The sequence below is a fragment of the Drosophila sulfurigaster genome, chromosome 2R (assembly GCF_023558435.1).
Source record: "Drosophila sulfurigaster albostrigata strain 15112-1811.04 chromosome 2R, ASM2355843v2, whole genome shotgun sequence".
NCBI lineage: Eukaryota > Metazoa > Arthropoda > Insecta > Diptera > Drosophilidae > Drosophila > Drosophila sulfurigaster.
In genome coordinates, this window is record NC_084882.1 from 29,322,058 (window position 1) to 29,341,032 (window position 18,975).

At 39.3% G+C, this 18,975-nt stretch overlaps 1 protein-coding gene across 1 annotated transcript in view; it reads left to right on the top strand.

Annotated features, from left to right (window-relative positions):
- LOC133836927 (segmentation protein cap'n'collar) overlaps positions 1–18,191 on the top strand; it is a 44,207-nt gene extending 26,016 nt beyond the window's left edge. The window contains 7 exon segments of the mRNA XM_062267537.1: positions 2,132–2,211; positions 2,283–2,531; positions 2,533–2,859; positions 9,954–10,409; positions 10,480–10,567; positions 15,074–16,335; positions 16,407–18,191. Of these exon segments, the coding sequence (XP_062123521.1) occupies positions 2,132–2,211; positions 2,283–2,531; positions 2,533–2,859; positions 9,954–10,409; positions 10,480–10,567; positions 15,074–16,335; positions 16,407–16,928 (2,984 nt within the window). The 3' untranslated portion in view covers positions 16,929–18,191.
- The last annotated feature ends 784 nt before the right edge of the window (positions 18,192–18,975 follow it).

Genomic DNA, 18,975 nt, shown 5'->3' on the forward strand with positions numbered 1-18,975 from the left:
GTTTGCTCATATTCAGTTTTTAAAAGTAACTCTATCAATGATGAAACAATAAAATAAGAAAAGTTCCGTAATTTTCTTTTATATTATATTATTGAGAACTTTATTATTTCAAAAGTTTACTCATTTTTTGTACTTTCAAAGTTCTATTTAAGACGAATAACAAAGCACTCTTGCAATTATATATTCTATACCCTTTTTCAACTGTATTGCTTAAAAGTTGTACTTATTTTTCCATATATAAATTAAACCAAATGAATTAGTGCTCAAACGCCAATTCTCTCAAGCTTACAACATTTACCTTAATCCCCTATAAACATTACTAAGTATTCTCCAATTATTCACCCCATAACTTCCATAAGTATTCGTTTAGTTGCTGCCACCAAACTTTAAGCCGTCGGCAAACATATCATGATTATGTTGACCATGTTTTAGTGGCAATTGCTTGTGATTAGCCCAAGATTAGTTAAACTTCATTGCTTACATTGAGGCAACCCTCAATAAGTATTGGTTGAATGAAACTTCCTGAAATGTTAATCAAATGTAAACGAAATCGAGACACGACGCCCCCATCGAAAGCTTTCCAAGTTACCAATTGCCAGCGACAGCAGGAAATATTATAAAGGCGTCAACAACACCCAATGTCTGTCATTCATTTCAGTTATTTTTTTTTGGGTGAACTGTTGTCGCTTAATTGCTGGTGACAGACGGCAGACACACACACATACACACACAAGTACACACACACACACGCACAGCAAACACAACACAATGGACAAATCGAATAATATTTTTATAGACATTTACGACAATGCAACGGGCAGCGAGACACAGAAGACAGCAGACCAAACAACAAGCCCAAAAACACACACAAAAAATTGAACGATAAGCAAACAGTTAACATACACACTAACACACACACACACTAATGCACACCCGCATACACACACACCTAGGACAAATTAGAGAACTCCTGTTGTTGTTTATGCGCATTTTTCGTTGCCCTCGCTGAGCACAGAAAACTGTTACCAAAAAAACTACGAAAAAGGTGAAACGTGAAAATAAAGAGAACAAATTAAATGCCCGGGAACAACTGGACCCTAAAATAACAGGGCCCAGAAGAGAAAACATGGCCAACAACGGCAGCAGCAGCAGTAGAAAAATAAAAATGGTTGTTGTGTATTTGAAATCGGAATGTATTTTGTAACCAATCGTAAGAATAACATTTATAAGAACAAAGTGGTGGAGGAGATCGAGGAGGAGGAGGAGGGAGTTAAGGTTGAAGAATTGTCTACGCTCTGCTCCGCAATGTTTATTCTAATTTCTGACCCTACTCAAGTGCCACAACACAGACGGCAAAGGTCGTGAGCGTCGTCGTCGTCACAGCACTTGAGTTTGAGTTAACCAAATTTCTCGACCCAATATTATACGCTCAGGTCTACTTGGCCACAAGTTGCGCCCTCTTGTTCTTTTTTTTCTTTTTTCGTTCGTTCTTCATATTTTTTCCACATTTTTATCTAGATGTGTTTGTCGAGTGCGCCCACAAGTTCTCTTCTCAGTCTCAGTCTCTCAGCCAGCCATATTTATTATTTAGTCTACCACTTTTGGCCAGTTTTTCTTTGGAATTTTCGGCGATGTTAAGTAGTCGATTTTCTGATAATATTGTGCCTTCCATGGAAGGCAAATATTTGAACTTGGCCCAGTCCAAATCCAAATCTAAAATGACTATTGTAAGCGATATGCATGGGGCAAAGCATATTTAATAACTGTCAAAACGGATCATAAATTAAACATTTGTAGAAATGAATTCGCTCAGAGTAGTTTCACAGAGTAGTTTCACAGCTGGCTTCCGTGAGAGAAGATCGCTGACTTTTGAATATGATTAATGATATGGCAAGAATTTTGCTGCAGCTACTGTTTTTTCAGTTCTGACCAGGGCTGCAGCATCTCCAGGGAATCGCAATGATTATTGATCGCACTCTGGGGGCACAAAACAAACTCGAAATTCTTATTGTACGTGTATCAAAATATTTTACAAATATTCGTAAGGGATTTTGGGATGTACATATTATTAGAATTGTTTTAAGATGACTTGACTTATTTTTTTTGTTCTTCTGTTCTTTGCCACCCACAGGTGAATACATTCGCTTGCCGCTGGATGAGCTGCTCAACGACGTGCTGCAGCTCTCTCAGTTCCCACTCGAAGACGACGAGGTAAGTTTTAGCCAACATCTTGTGCCACTTGTGTGATCTTGCAACTTTCTCTCTCTCTCTCTCTGCTGTAGTTAAACAACGATTCGGTTGCATCCACTTCGCAGGCTGCTGCAGCCGCATTGAACAATAAACCGGCAACGCGTATTGTCTCCGAGACCGGTGAGGATTTGATCTTTGAGGAGAAGAGCGACGCGGATACCGAAGCGGAGAACAGCGAGGATAAGGATAAGGACGATAACGAGGCAAACTTTTCGGGCAGTGACTTTGAGGATCTGCAAGATTCTGTGGGCTCGCCCCTGTTCGATTTAGATGAGGAGGCCAAAAAAGGAACTAGACGAAATGTTGCAATCCACCGCACCGCCCTACCACCACGCCCACTCGCACGCACACGCCCACGCCCACTCGCATCCACATGTGTCGCCACATGTGGCGCATCCGCATCCCCATCCCCATTCGCATCATCATGCCGCTGCCGCAGCGCATCATCATCATCATGCCGCACATCATGCGGCCGCTGCGGCAGCTGCACATCAGCGTGCGGTGCAAGCGAGCGCCAACTATGCCACCGTTGGCAGCGCCTCGGGCAGCGCCTTTCAACGCCAGCCCCCAGCTTCGACTGCTGCTGGGTTCCATCATGGGCATCATCAGGTAAGCGAAGAAGAAAAGCATTGATTTTAATCCTTTTTTGCGGATGCGCGCAATTTATAAGTGCTCGCATCCGCCCGCTATATACATTCGATAAGTATACTATATACTATGTATATATATTTACTTGCTCAAGGATCGTTTGCCACGTCGTTTTTCGAGTGTTTTTTCATCATCATCGCCATCATCATCATCTGTTGCTGCTTCTTCTCTCCACGTTCTCGAGCACTTGATCTTGGGCTCAACTCAACTCAGCTCCTCAGCATCATTGTTGTTATTCTCAGTGTTTTTTCTTCCATTTTCTGTAGCTGTTTGTACAAAGCTTCAAATCTGGTTGTATATATCCAATCCCCAATCCCCCAGCCCCAAACTCTTCTTCATCCGTTTTGCTGCTGCTGCTCAGCCAACAAGTTCGTCAATCTCTCGTTGGCTTGTTGTTGTCTGTTATTCCCTGTGTTTGGCTTTTGTTGTAACCACCACCAACAACAACAACAGCCTCATCAAAAAGATTCGAGCAACAAAAAAATAAAATCTACAACGAAAATTTTGTTGTTGCGCCCTCTCAACTTGTTGCCACAGCCTCTGTCCCTGGCTCTGCCTCAGCCTCTGCTTTGGCTGCCACAATCTCTGGCCGCTCTTCAAGTCTTGTAAACATTCTTTTCTGGGTCCAATGCCTCAACTCTTCTCTTCGTTGTTTGCACAGCTTGTTTAGAGCACAGCGAAGATCGCATTCATTTTTTTGATACGTTTTCTCGGTTGCATCTCAGCCAAATGTGAGTCACACACACACACACACAGAGTTAACAATTGCTGCCGCAACTGTACACAACATCACGTCTTTAATCCTAACTTTTCAGTTATTAGTTACGGCAAAAAGTCATTAGACTTTGAGTATTTGCAATATTCATGAATAAGTCGCAATTACGCTTCGAAGTCAATGATGACATTAAGAGACGATTATCGGGGTGAAAGATATTTCTTTTTTTTACATTTTTAAATCTTTAGAATTTCGGATTTCATTCACGAATTATTGATGATGATGATTGTCTGTGACAACTCTAGGCAATTTCTTTCTTAAAAAAGATTTTATATTAATCTATAACTGAAATGTTTTGAATGTACATATTGGAATTTTTTTCATTAGACTTTGAGTACTTGTGATATTCATGAATAAGTCATCGAAGACACTAAGAGAAGATTTTTGGAATTAGAAATATATTTTTTTAAGAATTGGAAATCTTTAGAATTTCGTATTTCATTCACGAATTGTTGCTGATGATTGTTTTTGGATAATTCTAGGCAATTTCTTTCAACAGTTATAACTCAATTTTTCTGTCTGTCTGTCCGTCTGCCTGTTTAAAGGCTTCGATCTCTGGATTTATAAACGTTAAGGTCACCAAATTTGGTGTAAGCACGTTATTACAAAAGTGGCACAGAAATAAAGGCAGCAGTTATTTATTTCTATTCCACTTGATCTCGATTTCATCATAACTGAAAATGTGAATTAAAACCGCATTGATCTTCAGCGATTGATGCGCTAATTGCTCGTTAAGCTGTCTGCATTTTGTGATCCAGCCACAAATCCTGGCAAAACAACAAGTGCAACAATGCAAAAGCCAAAGCCGTAAGCAAAACACGGTTAAATCGGGTCTTCAATGAAAATCCCCGCAAATTGTTTTGGCCTCATTGTCAGTTTGTCGCTTCTTTGGCTTTGGTTTCTTCGTCTTGGGCATGTTCATGCATCTAATGAACCAAACGCTTGACAATGCCACCTCAATTGAATAGCTGTGAGTGTATTCACACACACAAACACACACACACATACACTCGCACATCATTCGCTTGACAGTCATGAAGTCAGCGGTAATTACTGTAAAAATCTCTGGCCAAACGGTAGCTGCCACAAAATGCTGCACGCTGTGGTCAACGAAACGGGGATTAGAGACAACGAAAGAGCGTTGTGCATCGTAACCCTAAAAACCCAGCAGAAGTAGAAGAAGAAGAAGAGTGTCGCGTCTGTTTGATGTGTGTGACGACTCCTTGGAATGTGCACAGTAGGTTGCACTTGCCACACAGCAGCGGCAAAAGCCAAAGCCATTTAATGAGGCAGATAATCTGTTTTGGTTTCGCAGGAAGCGCTGCAAATCCTTTCTCAAAGATAGCGAACTATTTGGCTAGCTACACAGCGAAAAAAGATGATAAATGCATTGAAAGCAATCAATTTAGTTTTTGTTGTAAATTATTGTTACTTTGCATTGCAATCTTTAGGCAGGAGTAGAAATGTGAAGTTAGTAATTATAAACAAGTTTAGATAATGCTTAAAGTTATGCATTTCTTTCTAGTTTTCATTTCAACTACGCAGCTAGAAATGAATGTAATCTTTAGTTAGTTATTCTATTTTATTGTACTTTATATTTATGATTAATTATGAGAAATTGGCAGTTATAAAGTTAGAGATTTCCATTTGCCTTTCTATTGGAAGATATTCTCTTAAATATAATATTAATGATCGATTGAATTTTGATATTTCATTAAGTTTTTCTTCCATGATTACAATTAATATTTCTTAACTAAATTCAATGACTTAACTTGTAACTTAAATTTAACTTAGATTGGTTTCAAAATTTTGTTTCTTTGCATAGGAATTTTTGTTCTATGTTGTTTTTGTCTAGAATTTCAATTTTATTTTATTTTTGCTTTTAACAATTTTATGTGCTTAACATTTTTAGCTAGAATTTCACGGTTTTTGTCTAGAATTTAAATAACAATTTTATTTGCTTAATTTTTTTAAATGTAAATAAGAATTTCATCTGTTTTAACTTTTTTTTTATATGTATATAGCTAAAATTTATTGCTTAAAGTTTAGTTTTTGTTAATGTTTATTGGTTTTGGATAGATTTTTTATTTTTTTAGTATAATTCAGCTAGACTTTATTTCTTAAAGTTTAGTTTTTTTAAGTCTGTGGTTAGATCGTAAATGATTCTTTTTTAGATAGGAATTTTTCTTTATATGTAGCAAATGTCATTAACTTTATTGGCGTCTTAAAGGAGCAGAGAGGACAGCGAATACATAAATGTCTGTGTGTATCTATGAATATGTATAGTTGTGTGTGTGTTTGTATCTTTATTGTAAGTTTGCAGCTTCGTCACGCTGTCAGTTTGTCGATCTCTACGTCGATCTTGATTATGATTATGTAATGCACTGTGCAAAAGTGTCAGCTTCCTGATAACATTTAATTTGCCATTTGCTGCCGTGGCTGTTGCTGTTGCCTCCCCCCTTCACTGCTGCTGCTGCTAATTGCAATCACAATGCAAAAAAACTATACAAAAAACTGCATAAAAACAATAAAAAAATATGTGTTGTATAAAAAACGCGGCTTTAGCTTAGCTTAGTCGCCTCTGCGCCTTCATTAATGTCGCGTTTGCCGTTGATGTTGTTGCTGTTGCTGTTGTTGTTGTTGTTGTTGTTGTTGTTGTTGTAGATGTTGTTGCTGCTATGGCTGTTGTTGCTGTTGTTGTTGTCTCTGCAATGCGCCACTTGACTTTTCCGCGTGGCGAAGTGTTTATTGAATTCGGTGGCACTTGCTGCTCTTCCCCCTCCGCCTTCCCCCCCTCCCCCTTCTCCCTCTCACTCTTCTCTCTTCTTCTTCAAACCTTGCCTTGATTGCAGCTTCGACTTGGGCCTGGGCACTTCACATGCTTCGACTGCAGTAGCCCCTGCAATTAAATCTCCATTTAGCCAACGCGCGAGAGAGAGAGCGAGATGATGATGAATAAAAAAGTTACTTTTAATGTGCCCCCCTCTCTGTACCCCCTCCTTCCCTCCTCCTCCTCCTCCTCCTCTCGCTGCCCCTTGACGCCTTAATCGCCGCGCGCAGCTTTAATTATGTGAATTTTAAATATTTACAAAAAGCTTAGCGCAAAAATCAGCGCAAAAAACTTTATTAATTATTTTACAGCATCTCGCGGATTGTTTTTTTTTTTCTCTCATTCTGTTTTTTTTTCGTTACTGCTCTTGAGATTTCTTCGTATTGTGTGTACGATTTTAATTCAATTTATGTAAACAGTTTTGATGGCTGTCGCGCTGTCGTCATAAGACTCATTTTGCGCACACACATAAATCAAATTAATGACAAAAAAATCTGAAGAAAAACCAGATATATTATAGTTAGGAGGTATGCGCAGTTCAACGCACACTAAATGCTCTTTCTTTTGGGAAACTAATTGATTTCAATTTGAAAAGATTGCGTCTATAAAGATTTGAAGATTCAAAAGTTGTTAAAGGATTAGTAAGATTATATGTTAGATTATCTCTATAAAGTTTTTAAATTTGATTAATTCACAATAGGGAAAGTGGTTAAAGGATTAATATGATTATAAAGTAAAGTATTTGAATTAAAGATCTTCAAAGTAAATTAACAAAATTTGACATCACTTTAAGCAACTTCATTTCAAATTTCACTATATCATCGCTATATTTATTACATAGTTTCGCTCATAGTTCATTATACCCTAAGGAAAACTTAAATATGGGAATTTTTGCTCTCCAGTTTGAACTTTTTTTAAGAGCTTGAAGTATTCTCCAGGGGGAACTTTTTTGATATGCGCCAAAAATACGAAATTCTTGGAATAGAATTGTAGACTTTTATAGGATTAGAGATTAAAGACGTTTTGTAGTTTACCCATTTCTAAGTAAATAATGCCATTAAGCATACTTTGTCAAATAATTCTTGGTATTCAATAATATAAATAATTAATTAAATGATTATACAGAGTTTCAGAAATTAAGGAGATAAAATATAGAGATAGATGTATAATTCAAGTAAAATTCTTAAGGAATTAAGTTAAAAAAAATTAGAAATTAGTGAGCTGAAATATAAGACGTAAGATTTCAGAAAATTTATTAAGAAATTAATGATGAGTTGTTTAAAAAAAATTCACAAAATAAGGAGCAGAAATATAAAACTTAAGATTCAAGTAAAATTATTAAGAAAATAATGATGAGTAGGCTAAAAAAAAAATCAGAAATGAAGGAACTAGCAATATTGTTAAGAAATTAATAATTGAGAGGTTAACAGAAATTTCAGAAATTAAGGAGGTGAATGATAAGTGAATAATAATAGATTAGGATCAAAAAATTTAAGTATTTCTATTTAAAATTCAGTATCATATTTTAATGACTACAAATAATGCCGCCACTAATCAGCTTAACTATGCTGATATGGCACTTGCAGCCTTGTGGCATGCAACATGTTGCCTTAACGGGAATTAACTGCGATTTTGTGGCGGTAGCTAACGGTGAACGCTTCAATGAAAGCCATTGGGCAACGCCCCAAGACGCAGTGGCAGTCACAGTCTATTAAATACTTGCTCACATAAGTGTGCTCCTCCTTGCCCCCCGCTTGCCTCTTCTCCCCTCTACCCCTGCTCCACCTCTCTTGTCAGAGTGCGCGTCTTAAGCCGCTTGCAGTTGATTTGCTTTGCGTGTGAAACGCAACAAACAATGGCCAGTGGCTGGCTGAGCTAACACCAGAAGTTAATGACAAGACAGTGACAATTGAAATTACACACACACCCAGGCAAACACACACACACTCTCACACACACACAGACAGTTGCTAGGCAACTGCAGTTGGCGACTGGCAAAAGTAAACGCCCAGTTTAGCTGACGAGTTGGCTTTGTTGTTTTACCTGTTTGCTCAGGAGCGTGTTGAGGCATATATTAGAGACACACACACACAGACACAGACTCACCTGTGTTGCATTCCCTTTTGCTCTCAGTTGTATGTGTACCTGAGCTGTTGCTCTGGCTTGAGCTCTCTCTGCATCTGTCTGTCAATGTTGTCTTAACGCTTGGGCCGCAAACGTCACACGACACAACTCAACGTCAACGTCTCAAACGTCTTCGCCAAAGGAATCGAAGTCGACGTCGTCTTCACTTCGCTTCAGTTTCAGTTTCGATTCGCGCGTTTCGGTTCAATATTTTTTGAGGAAAGATGCTGTGCTGTTGCTGCTTTCATGTTATTTATCTGGCAACTCAATCGCGCATCTCTCAATGTCAATGCCGCATCCAGCAGCACTAAAGAGAGTGCAACGCGCCATCAAGATCAACGATCAACGATCTCAGCATCACATCTCCACATCAATTTGGGTTTCAACTCTCGGCTTTTAGCGCTTAATTGCGGCGTTTGCATTTAACAAATTGTTTCTCAGAACGTTGAATGCTCCTTGCTGCCAGCAGCCTGGATTGTGGTTGTGTAAGTTATGTGCATATATTTTCAGTGTGAAGATCAGCAGCTGAGGAAGATCGCCCACGCCTCAGAGTATGCAGTGGCGAAAGGAGTGAAGAGCAATCTGTGAAGAAGTAGTAGTTATAAATATAGATAGTAGTAGGCAGAGCTCTACTGGAATTAGTTAAACAAATAAATAAACCATGCGATAATTAAGAATAACAAAAGCTGGACTAATGAAGTCGTACATACGTCGCACAGCACGAACTGTCGATCACACAGATACAGATACAGATGCAGAGATACAGATACAGCTGGCAAAAGATACAATTGAAGACTGTAGTTGGAGCTGCCAACTTTTTGATACGAACATAAAGCCAACACACACACACACAGACAACGACGACCGCTGAGCACTTGTCAATTTTTGTTGTATTTTTTACGAAATTTTATTTCAATTTTGATCGATCCGATGCGAGTTGAAGTCGGAGTCGAAGTCGAGTCTCTGAAATCGCCAGATTGATACATTGTGCACGTTTTTTGGCTTTGGGCAGCCAGACACAACAAAACAACAACGAAGCCAAGTTTACTTGCAGCGCAATTTGAATTTTCGATTTTTTGTATTTTCGTGTCTTGTCTGCGGCTTATTGTTGATTTCTAGAGAATTCCGTAAACGGAATCTCGCATGATTGATCGCTTATTTATTGCCACAATTCCCACTGCGATCTGAAGAAACCCTTCTCACCTTGTTAACACTGCGAGAGAAGAGAAGAGAGAGCGCAATAGCTAAGAGTAGAGATAGCAAGATTTAATTTTAGTTATTTTCGTATTTCATGTATTTATCCATTCCGCTTATTAATCATTGCAGGGCCGCATGCCGCGCTTGAATCGCAGCGTCTCCATGGAACGTCTGCAGGATCTGGCCACCTGGATCAGTCCCATTCCCAGCATGGGCGTGGCCGATATGCCGCCCTATCCGCCCCACTACACCGGCTACTCGTACCAAGGTCCCGCCGCAGCCAGCGCCCAGCAATACGGTCAGGCAGCTGGCACTTTGCCGCCACCGCCGCCACCACCGCATCACGGACATGCTGCTGCTGCCATGATGCATGCCACCAACTCGACGTTGGGTGATCTGTGCTCCGCTGCCGGCGGTCAGCCGCATTATGGCCACAATCTTGGCTCGGCGGTCACCTCGAGCATGCATTTGACCAACTCCAGCCATGAGGCTGATGGCGCTGCCGCTGCTGCTGCGGCTGCTGCCGCCGCCGCTGCCGCTGCTGGCAGCAACTATAAGATGGAGCATGACATGATGTATTATGCGGTAAGAGAGAGAAAGAGATAGTTGTCATCATCGATTATGATTTTTAACAATTGTTCATCTTCCCTTGTAGAACACTTCGTCGGACATGAATCATACGGATGGATTTATTAATTCGATTTTCAATGATGAGGATCTTCATTTGATGGATATGACAGAAAGTAAGTGATAATCGATAACATAACACTTTAATTCACTGATGATCAATGAAGCCATACAACAAATACGACAGATTGCTTCTTATTAAGAGATTGTACCGATTAAGGTTCGCCATTAATGTAATTAATATTACTCAATTAACACATAATTGCGGTGGCTTGCGTCAACCGTGTGGCACATGTGCTATTTGAGCTTTGAAAGCTTTTCGAGAGCTATCGTAGAAAGCTTTCAGCTGCTTTACTTTGTCAGCGTGAGTTTCAGATTTCACACAGTATAGAAATTTAAGAACTACACAAAAGAACTAAACACATTAGGTAAATAAAATAAATTACAAAAATATAAAGTAATATAAATAATATAAAACAATAATTAAAATAATATAAATATAACGTAACAAAAATAATTTAAATACAATCTCAAAAAATAAAATACAATCTTAACAAATAAATAAAATTATAAAAATAAAAATAATATAAATACAATCCTAAAGAATAATTAAAAAAAGTAAAAAAATAATTGAAATCAAATTTAAAAAAAAATAATATAAAGTTCTGAGGAACACAAATTAAAAATTGAAATTATAGAAATCAAATTAAAAATAATAATGATCTAAAGAACACCAATTTACAAGCATCACTATCGACAGTCAAAACACTCAAATAATCCTTTTGCTTAGCCAAGACACAAACCAAAAAAATCAGCCATATTTATCAACTGCAATACAGCTGTAAATTTCTTGTAACGTAACATGCAAGCCAATGTTGTTACTACACCCACAGCAACAAGCATTGACTTATTGCCGTAACACAATGCTGTGTTCAATAATGTATTACAAGCAGAAAACACAAGTACAATACCACAACAACAAAGCAAAAGTTACGACAAACGTCTCACACCCACACTTGCGTACTCACATGCGCAGTTGGCTCAACTAGAGCTTTCACTCCAAAAGAACATCACTCAAATTGTGCAAAGGCACAAAAAAAAAAGCGCGTGCGCAAGCTAAGGCAACAACAAACACAATTTTGTACCCACAAGCATTCCCACACACTCTCACTCGCTTAACATACTGTGAGAGCAACGACGAGCTTTTCTGATTGTGTTGGCAAAAAAATTTCGCTGGCGGCTTTTGTCGCTCTGCACTGCTTTGCGGACGTTCGGTCGCTCGGTCTTCTGATTAGCATAAAATTCGTAAAATTAGTTTAAATTTGAGTGAATATCGCTTGCTCAGCAGCAGCAGCAGCGCGCGAGCTCAAAATCGTTGTCATCATCATCGCGTAACGTTCGTCGCTCGTACGTTCGTTTTGTTGCTCGGCAAACTCTCGGGTTTCGCGCTCTTTAACACAAATGAATCGAGTGTGTGTATGAGAAAAAAAGCAAAGCAACAAGAACGCAACACGAGTCGCGAGTCAATCAGTCGAACACGAACAATCGAATACGATAGTGAAGTAAATATAATACACATTAATAAATACACTCATCCACGACGCAACACACAATGATATGAAAAATAGAAAACAAAAATATAATAGAAAAAAATACAATAATAAAATAAAGCAGAGAAAAAAGAAGAAAAGAAATCGATTACGTGCCAAAAACGTGACTGCAAATTAACTAATATAATTAACATAAATTCATAAATGAAACAATGACGCACTTGGCACAATGCTAAAATGTACAACAAATACATGCAAAATAAAAATTAAGGCGTTATAATACCTAACAACAACTACAACTACTACATATAATAAAAAAGTACACACATTGTAGTACATAAACACACACACACAAGAAGCATATGCATACATGCTTCTATATATTTTACGAATTTAGAACGTTTTTGATGACGCGCGAGTAACGTATTATTTTGTGCAAGAACAACAACAACAAAAGCAACAGTAAAAAAAAAACCAAAATCGAAAATAATCGAGCAACGACGTCGACGAACACGAGAAACAGCCCCAAAAACGGCTGCCGAAACTAGACAGTAGGAAAATCAACAGGTGAGAGTGTGAAAATGAGCAGCATTAGAGATGTTGTTATTGTTGTTGCTGCTCTGCTCTGACTGCTGCTGCTGCTGCGTCTTCGCCTTATTGCGGGTGGTGTTTTATTTTTATGCTCAATGGGGGCAGAATAAAAATGTAGCATGCAAATTCAGCCCAAAAATCCCATTTAAATATTTGCCGCGTAACAAATTTTTTCATTAGTCATGCTGCGCAACCAGCTCTGCTCTCTGCTGATATCAGCAAAACTTGCGCACACCGACGACGACGTCGCGACGTCGACAGCGACCACAACAACAACGACGACGGCGACAATAATGTTCTAAAGCTCTCTTGCTTTGTCGTTGTTGTTATTGTCACGCTCACTCTCTCGCTCGCAGGTTTTGCGCTCTCTAATGCGCGCTCAGCAAAAAAAGTGTTGTTGCTGTTGCCTTTGGGCTGTTTACTATTTTTAAACTGCTGAGTCATCTCTTTCAGAGCAATAACGTTTCAAGCACACACAATATCACAAAATTTGCTGTATGATATCGCGTTGACTTGTTATTCTAGCGCGCTCATACTGTATATATGTGTGTCCACTCACCAATACACACATAACGCTGCTGTACATACGATACGTTATTATTTATTGTGTCGCATACGCAATTGTCGCGCTCTCTCTCTCACACACTCCCCCGCCTCTGACATGCATTTTCGTCATAATTACGTTAGTGCGTTACGTGTTTACGTTTTGCATCTCTCACGAACAAACGTGCAAACGCTTGATACGTTATCACACTTTATAACTTCCGTTGCTGCTTACGTTCATTACGATTAAGGTTCGCTGCTGTTCGTCGGGGCGTCGTCGCCACATCGACACAACGTACGAACCAATAATAATCGACCATCTCTATGCATTGCACTCGGCCTGGCCCACTGATAACTTCGACCTACAACATTGTTGTATATTGTATTTTGCCAAGTCATCAATGTTTATGGGCTTGACCTTGTCAGTTGTGCCGGCAGCAGCAGCAGCAGCAACGGCGACAGAAGTGCTTATAGACTACAACACACACACGCACACACACACATGCAAACAAGTGTACTTACCATAATCAGCTCATATATTGAATAATTAGGCGCAAATTTGGTTTAATTACAAGCCCTCGCGTATGATAATGATTCAATACAACTTATCAGTTCTCAGTTTAATCGCCATCTCGCTTCCTCTCGCAATCTTTCTCACGCTGACTGCGCAATAATGTCAACATAGTATTTGTTTTATTTATTTTTGTTTTAGTTATTGTTTCTTTTGGGGATGAGCATTACACATAATTAGTATATATAACATTTAATATATATATATATTATATGTACTAGACCCGGTACAAAAGATCACATGCGCGTGGGGGCGATAAGATAAAGCCGAGACCGAGACCCAAAAATAAAGAAAACCTTTCCATATGGAACGACATACATACGTAGCGAGTACAATCAAAATATTCCGCAATCTATACTATATATATACTCAATTCTAACATGGCTATACTTTGAATCGAAAGTAAGACGTTGTATGGTAAATGAAACCTAGTAGACGCAATGCCTAGAGGAGATAACTCAATAGAGATAAGAAAGGTAGCACACCATGTTGATAAGCCACCTATAATGACTGCACAGTTTTTCTATTTTTCTCTATACCTGTGCATCGAAAATAAATGCTGAATAATCGAATTCAGACGTTTTTTTTTATATAGATTTCGACTAGATTAGACATTTCAACAGTATCATGGCGAAAATCAAGAAAATTTCGTATATACAGTAGTCGAACAGCACAACTGATTAATGTTGTGGGTGATAAGTTTTTCAGTTCCTCCACAAAGGCATAACTAAAATTAAACTTAAGTTGGTTAGTTGAATTAGTTAAATATGCGTTTATGACGGTGTTTTCTCTGGCTTTGTGAATCGCTAAAAGGTAAACTTTAGTCATGTGGAATTAGCTAAAGTGGTTGGAAAAGTCCGGGAGATAAGATTTGAGTAGTCTTCAAACTGAGGACAGCTAAACTTTGGGCTTCAGGCAAAGGTTGAAGGTAGTGTAGTGTGGATTAGGGAATTTTGGAATTACACTGACGTAGTGTGACCAAATTGTACAAGAATAAAAAGCTGTGGGATTTAAGCGTATATTATGAATGGCAAATTTTTCATTTCAAGAAGTGGCATTTCAAAAATGTTCTAGTGCCAAAAATCGCTTTGTCATAGCAATGGTTGTGCCTTCAAAGGAAGCTCTGAAAAATGGATAGAGAGAAATATATTGTACTTAACTGCATTTCACTTAGTGGCCTTTTAGTTCAGTCCTTAAGTGAGTTAGGAGTGTAATGTAATAAAATTGATTCGAATTTGATGTTTAAAAACTGCTTCGAGAAACAGTTTTTTACTCCTTTCTTCCATTGGAACTTATCTTAGTTTGTAAGTTTCACCTTTAAGCAACCCTTGCTAATCTTCCATTCTTCTCTGATTCTTGTTCTTCAGGTTTCTGTCGGATGGTGGACAACAGCACCAGCAACAACTCTTCGGTGCTGGGATTGCCAAGCAGCGGACATGTCAGCAACGCGGGCAGCTCAACTGTGACTGGGGGCAGTCATGCGAATGTGAATGCGCTCAACAGCAGCGGTGCAGTTGGCGGTGCTGCCTCTATGAGCGGTGGCAACGGTGCAACGGCTGTGGGCGGTCCTGGTGGCATGACCAGCGATCTATTGGCAAACACAGCGGGCGCTCAAGGTGGCGCCGATCGCTTAGACGCGTCCAGTGACAGTGCCGTCAGTTCGATGGGCTCCGAACGTGTGCCATCGCTATCCGACGGCGAATGGGGTGAGGGCAGCGACTCTGCGCAGGATTATCATCAGGCCAAATATGGCGGACCCTATGACTTTAGCTACAACACAACACGCCAGCCGCCGGTGGCCCAGAAGAAGCATCAACTCTATGGCAAGCGTGATTTGCACAAGCAAACGCCCAGCAGTCTGCCACCCACAGCGCCGCCCGTCGCGGCCACAGCGCAAACGCAACAGCAGCAACAGCAACAGGTGCAGAGCATCAAGTACGAATACGAGGCGGGACCCACAACATTCACGGGCATGCAACGCAGCAGCGGCAGCGTGGGTGAGGCAGCTGCCATGGCGCCTGCTCTGGCCAAGGATTATCATCAGGCGTACGGCATGAGTGCTAGCAGCGCCTTCACAGCCGATTATGGAGTGCCACGTGCTCCGCTTACGCCACAGGATCTGGTGCAACTGAATCACACTTATGCGCTGCCACATGGCACCGGATCGTTGCCCCAGGGTAGCGGCTCTCTGACCAGACCTCAGGCTCGGGATAAGAAGCCTGTGGCAAGCAGCAAACAGGCAGCGGCCAAGTCGAGTGGCAATGCAACGGCTACGCTGGAGGATGAGCATTTGTCGCGGGACGAGAAGCGGGCACGTGCCCTCAACATCCCAATTCCAGTCGGGGATATCATCAATCTGCCCATGGATGAGTTCAACGAGCGTCTGTCCAAGTACGATCTGAGCGAGAATCAATTGTCGCTGATCCGCGACATTCGTCGTCGTGGCAAGAACAAGGTGGCTGCTCAGAATTGCCGCAAGCGCAAGCTCGATCAGATCCTGACGCTCGAGGATGAGGTGAACACGGTGGTGAAGCGTAAGACGCAATTGAATCAGGATCACGATCATCTTGAGAGCGAACGCAAGCGCATCTCCAACAAGTTTTCCATGCTGCATCGCCATGTTTTCCAGGTAAGTTTGAAGAAACATTCAACACGCGAGAATAGGTAATTAATAATGTGTTTTTCTATTTACTTTTTTAGTATCTGCGCGATCCCGAGGGAAATCCCTGCTCGCCCGCTGACTACAGTCTGCAGCAGGCGGCCGATGGTTCGGTTTATTTGCTGCCACGCGACAAGTCCAATGACAACAGCACGTCGGCAGGTGCAAGCAATGCGGTCTCTGCACCGCAGTCGTCGTTGCACAGCCACCAGGGACACCATCAGGTGCAACAGCAGCAGCCGCAACAGCAACCACAACTTGTGCCACTGCAGCAGCAACAGTCGCGATTGCCGCCGCATTTGCAGCAGCAACAAGCTGGCGCCCATCATCAACTGTTGCCGCAACAACAACAGCAGCAGCAACAACAATCGCAGCAGCAGCATCAGCATCACAAGGAATGAAAGTATCTGCTGCGAATTGCCGCAACAACGAGTTGGTTGTCGAATTTTCAGCATCAACAGCAGCAGCAGCAACAAGTGGAGTGGCAACATCAGCAGCACCAGCAACAGCAGCAGCAACAACATTGTTACGATTTTTACAATAATAGTTATTTGTACTACTGATTCAATTGTTCGCCGTTGACGTTGCCGCAATGTCTTAATGTCTGCTGCTGAGGCGCATTCATCACTCTCTCTCATGGTCTCTCCGGATTTCGTTTGTTGCTGCTGGCTGCTGTCGCGAGCATGACAAAATGTTGCTGGCAACATTTGCTGCAACTGTGCGAGCTGCAACACAATCTGAGTTTCTGCATGAAGCGCGACGTGCAACACGCTGTTTTGCACTCTCGCTCTCCCTTCCCTCACACCCCCCCACACCTTCACTCTCGCCCTCATTCTTATGGTTTTTTTTAATACTTATTTGCTTGTTATTTATTTTTAAATTCATTAAGAAATTGCCTTTTAATAATGCCCTTTTGACAAATTGTTATATTTCCCCCTAAACAACACTTCTCTTTTAAAAATACGAAAGAATTGAGCAAATGTCATTGAATTGTGATAAAAATAATTTGTTGAAGAAATTTCAAATTGATTGATTCGGCAAGCAACAATAATCGGGAAAAAGTCTTATTTTGAATTTGTTATTATAATCATCTCCATACAAAATTGATCATCATCATCCAATTCAACTATCAACGCGTCGTCCAAAATGAATATGATGCTATCAACAGAAGAAAACCATTTACATTTACATAATATTAGTCTGTAAAATACACATAAAACTATGAGCACATGTATAAATAATTGTTAGTTACAAAAGTTGTAAAGGTTTGAAACAAAAAACCAAAAAAAAATACTGCTGGACATTTCATGGACTCGCTCGTAAGACGCCTAGTTTTAAAATACACACACCCAACACACAAACACACACACACACCCAATACATGTACACAAAGTAGAATTTTAGGAATTCTTGAGAGAATTAGCGTATTATTTACTAATTACATGTAAGACTTAGCTCGTAAGCAACAATTGTAAATACAACAAACTTAGTTTAATTAACTTAGCTTATTCACTGTAATCCACTCGGAGCATTAGGCCAGAGCTAAATGTAAATTAATAGTGTTAAAACATGTCTAAGGAACAGCAAAGAACATAAAATCAAATGGAAAATCAAGAAAACAAAACAAAAACAAAAAAACAGAAAACAACGTTGGCAGCTAAAGTCCAGCGTAAAAAAAGAAATATTAATATTTAATATTCTTAACAAAATGTCCTATTGCATAAAGAGAATGAGAAAACCAGAACTTATTTATAATGATGTACACAGATCAGCTACAAAAAAAAGAGAAAAAGAAAACAAAAAAAAAGAAACATAAAGAAACAAAAGCAAAACGGAAAAGAAAACTATTGTTAAATACGTATACATAATGCATATATACAGATACATATACATTTACATAAATATATATACTATATTTAAATTGTTGCAATTAATTTCGCGCATCTCAAAATAATTATCGCAAAAACCCAAACAAAAAAAAAATAAAGTACTAAACTAAAGAAAATAAATGTGCGCAAAGAAAAACTAAACACAAACTGCGAAATTATTTGTTGTAAATTTTACTAAACTACTTTACTTACTATGTCTATAAACATTTAAAAACAAACACACACTCACACACACATAAATACGTAAAACAAATACATTTACATATTATATTAACAGAAGTTTAAAGTAAAAGTACTTATGTTCAAAATATTTCAAGCATTTCTTTCATTTTTATCATGATACCGCGTTCCATTGAGTTGGAATGTTTCGAGATTATCAACATTAATCAGATATACATTTTATTTGCATGAAAATTGCAAAGAAATGCGGGAAGTATTTAAAATTGCAGTTCTGGGATACATACATTAAACCTATGAATGTTTATTCTATATATTGTACATGGTTATTTCATCTAAGAAACTTGTATGCTTGACACAAACAAGAATTTCGTCAACAAAAAAAACTAAATAAATGAAACAAACTTACAAAAAAACTGAATTAATTGAGTTTTATTTCATTAAAGTGGTAAAATAAAATCTATTCAAGTCATTTCGACTCAAATAATAAATTTGGATGTAAAAGTATGCAATGGTTTTTTAGTAATATAGCAGCCTAAAAGTA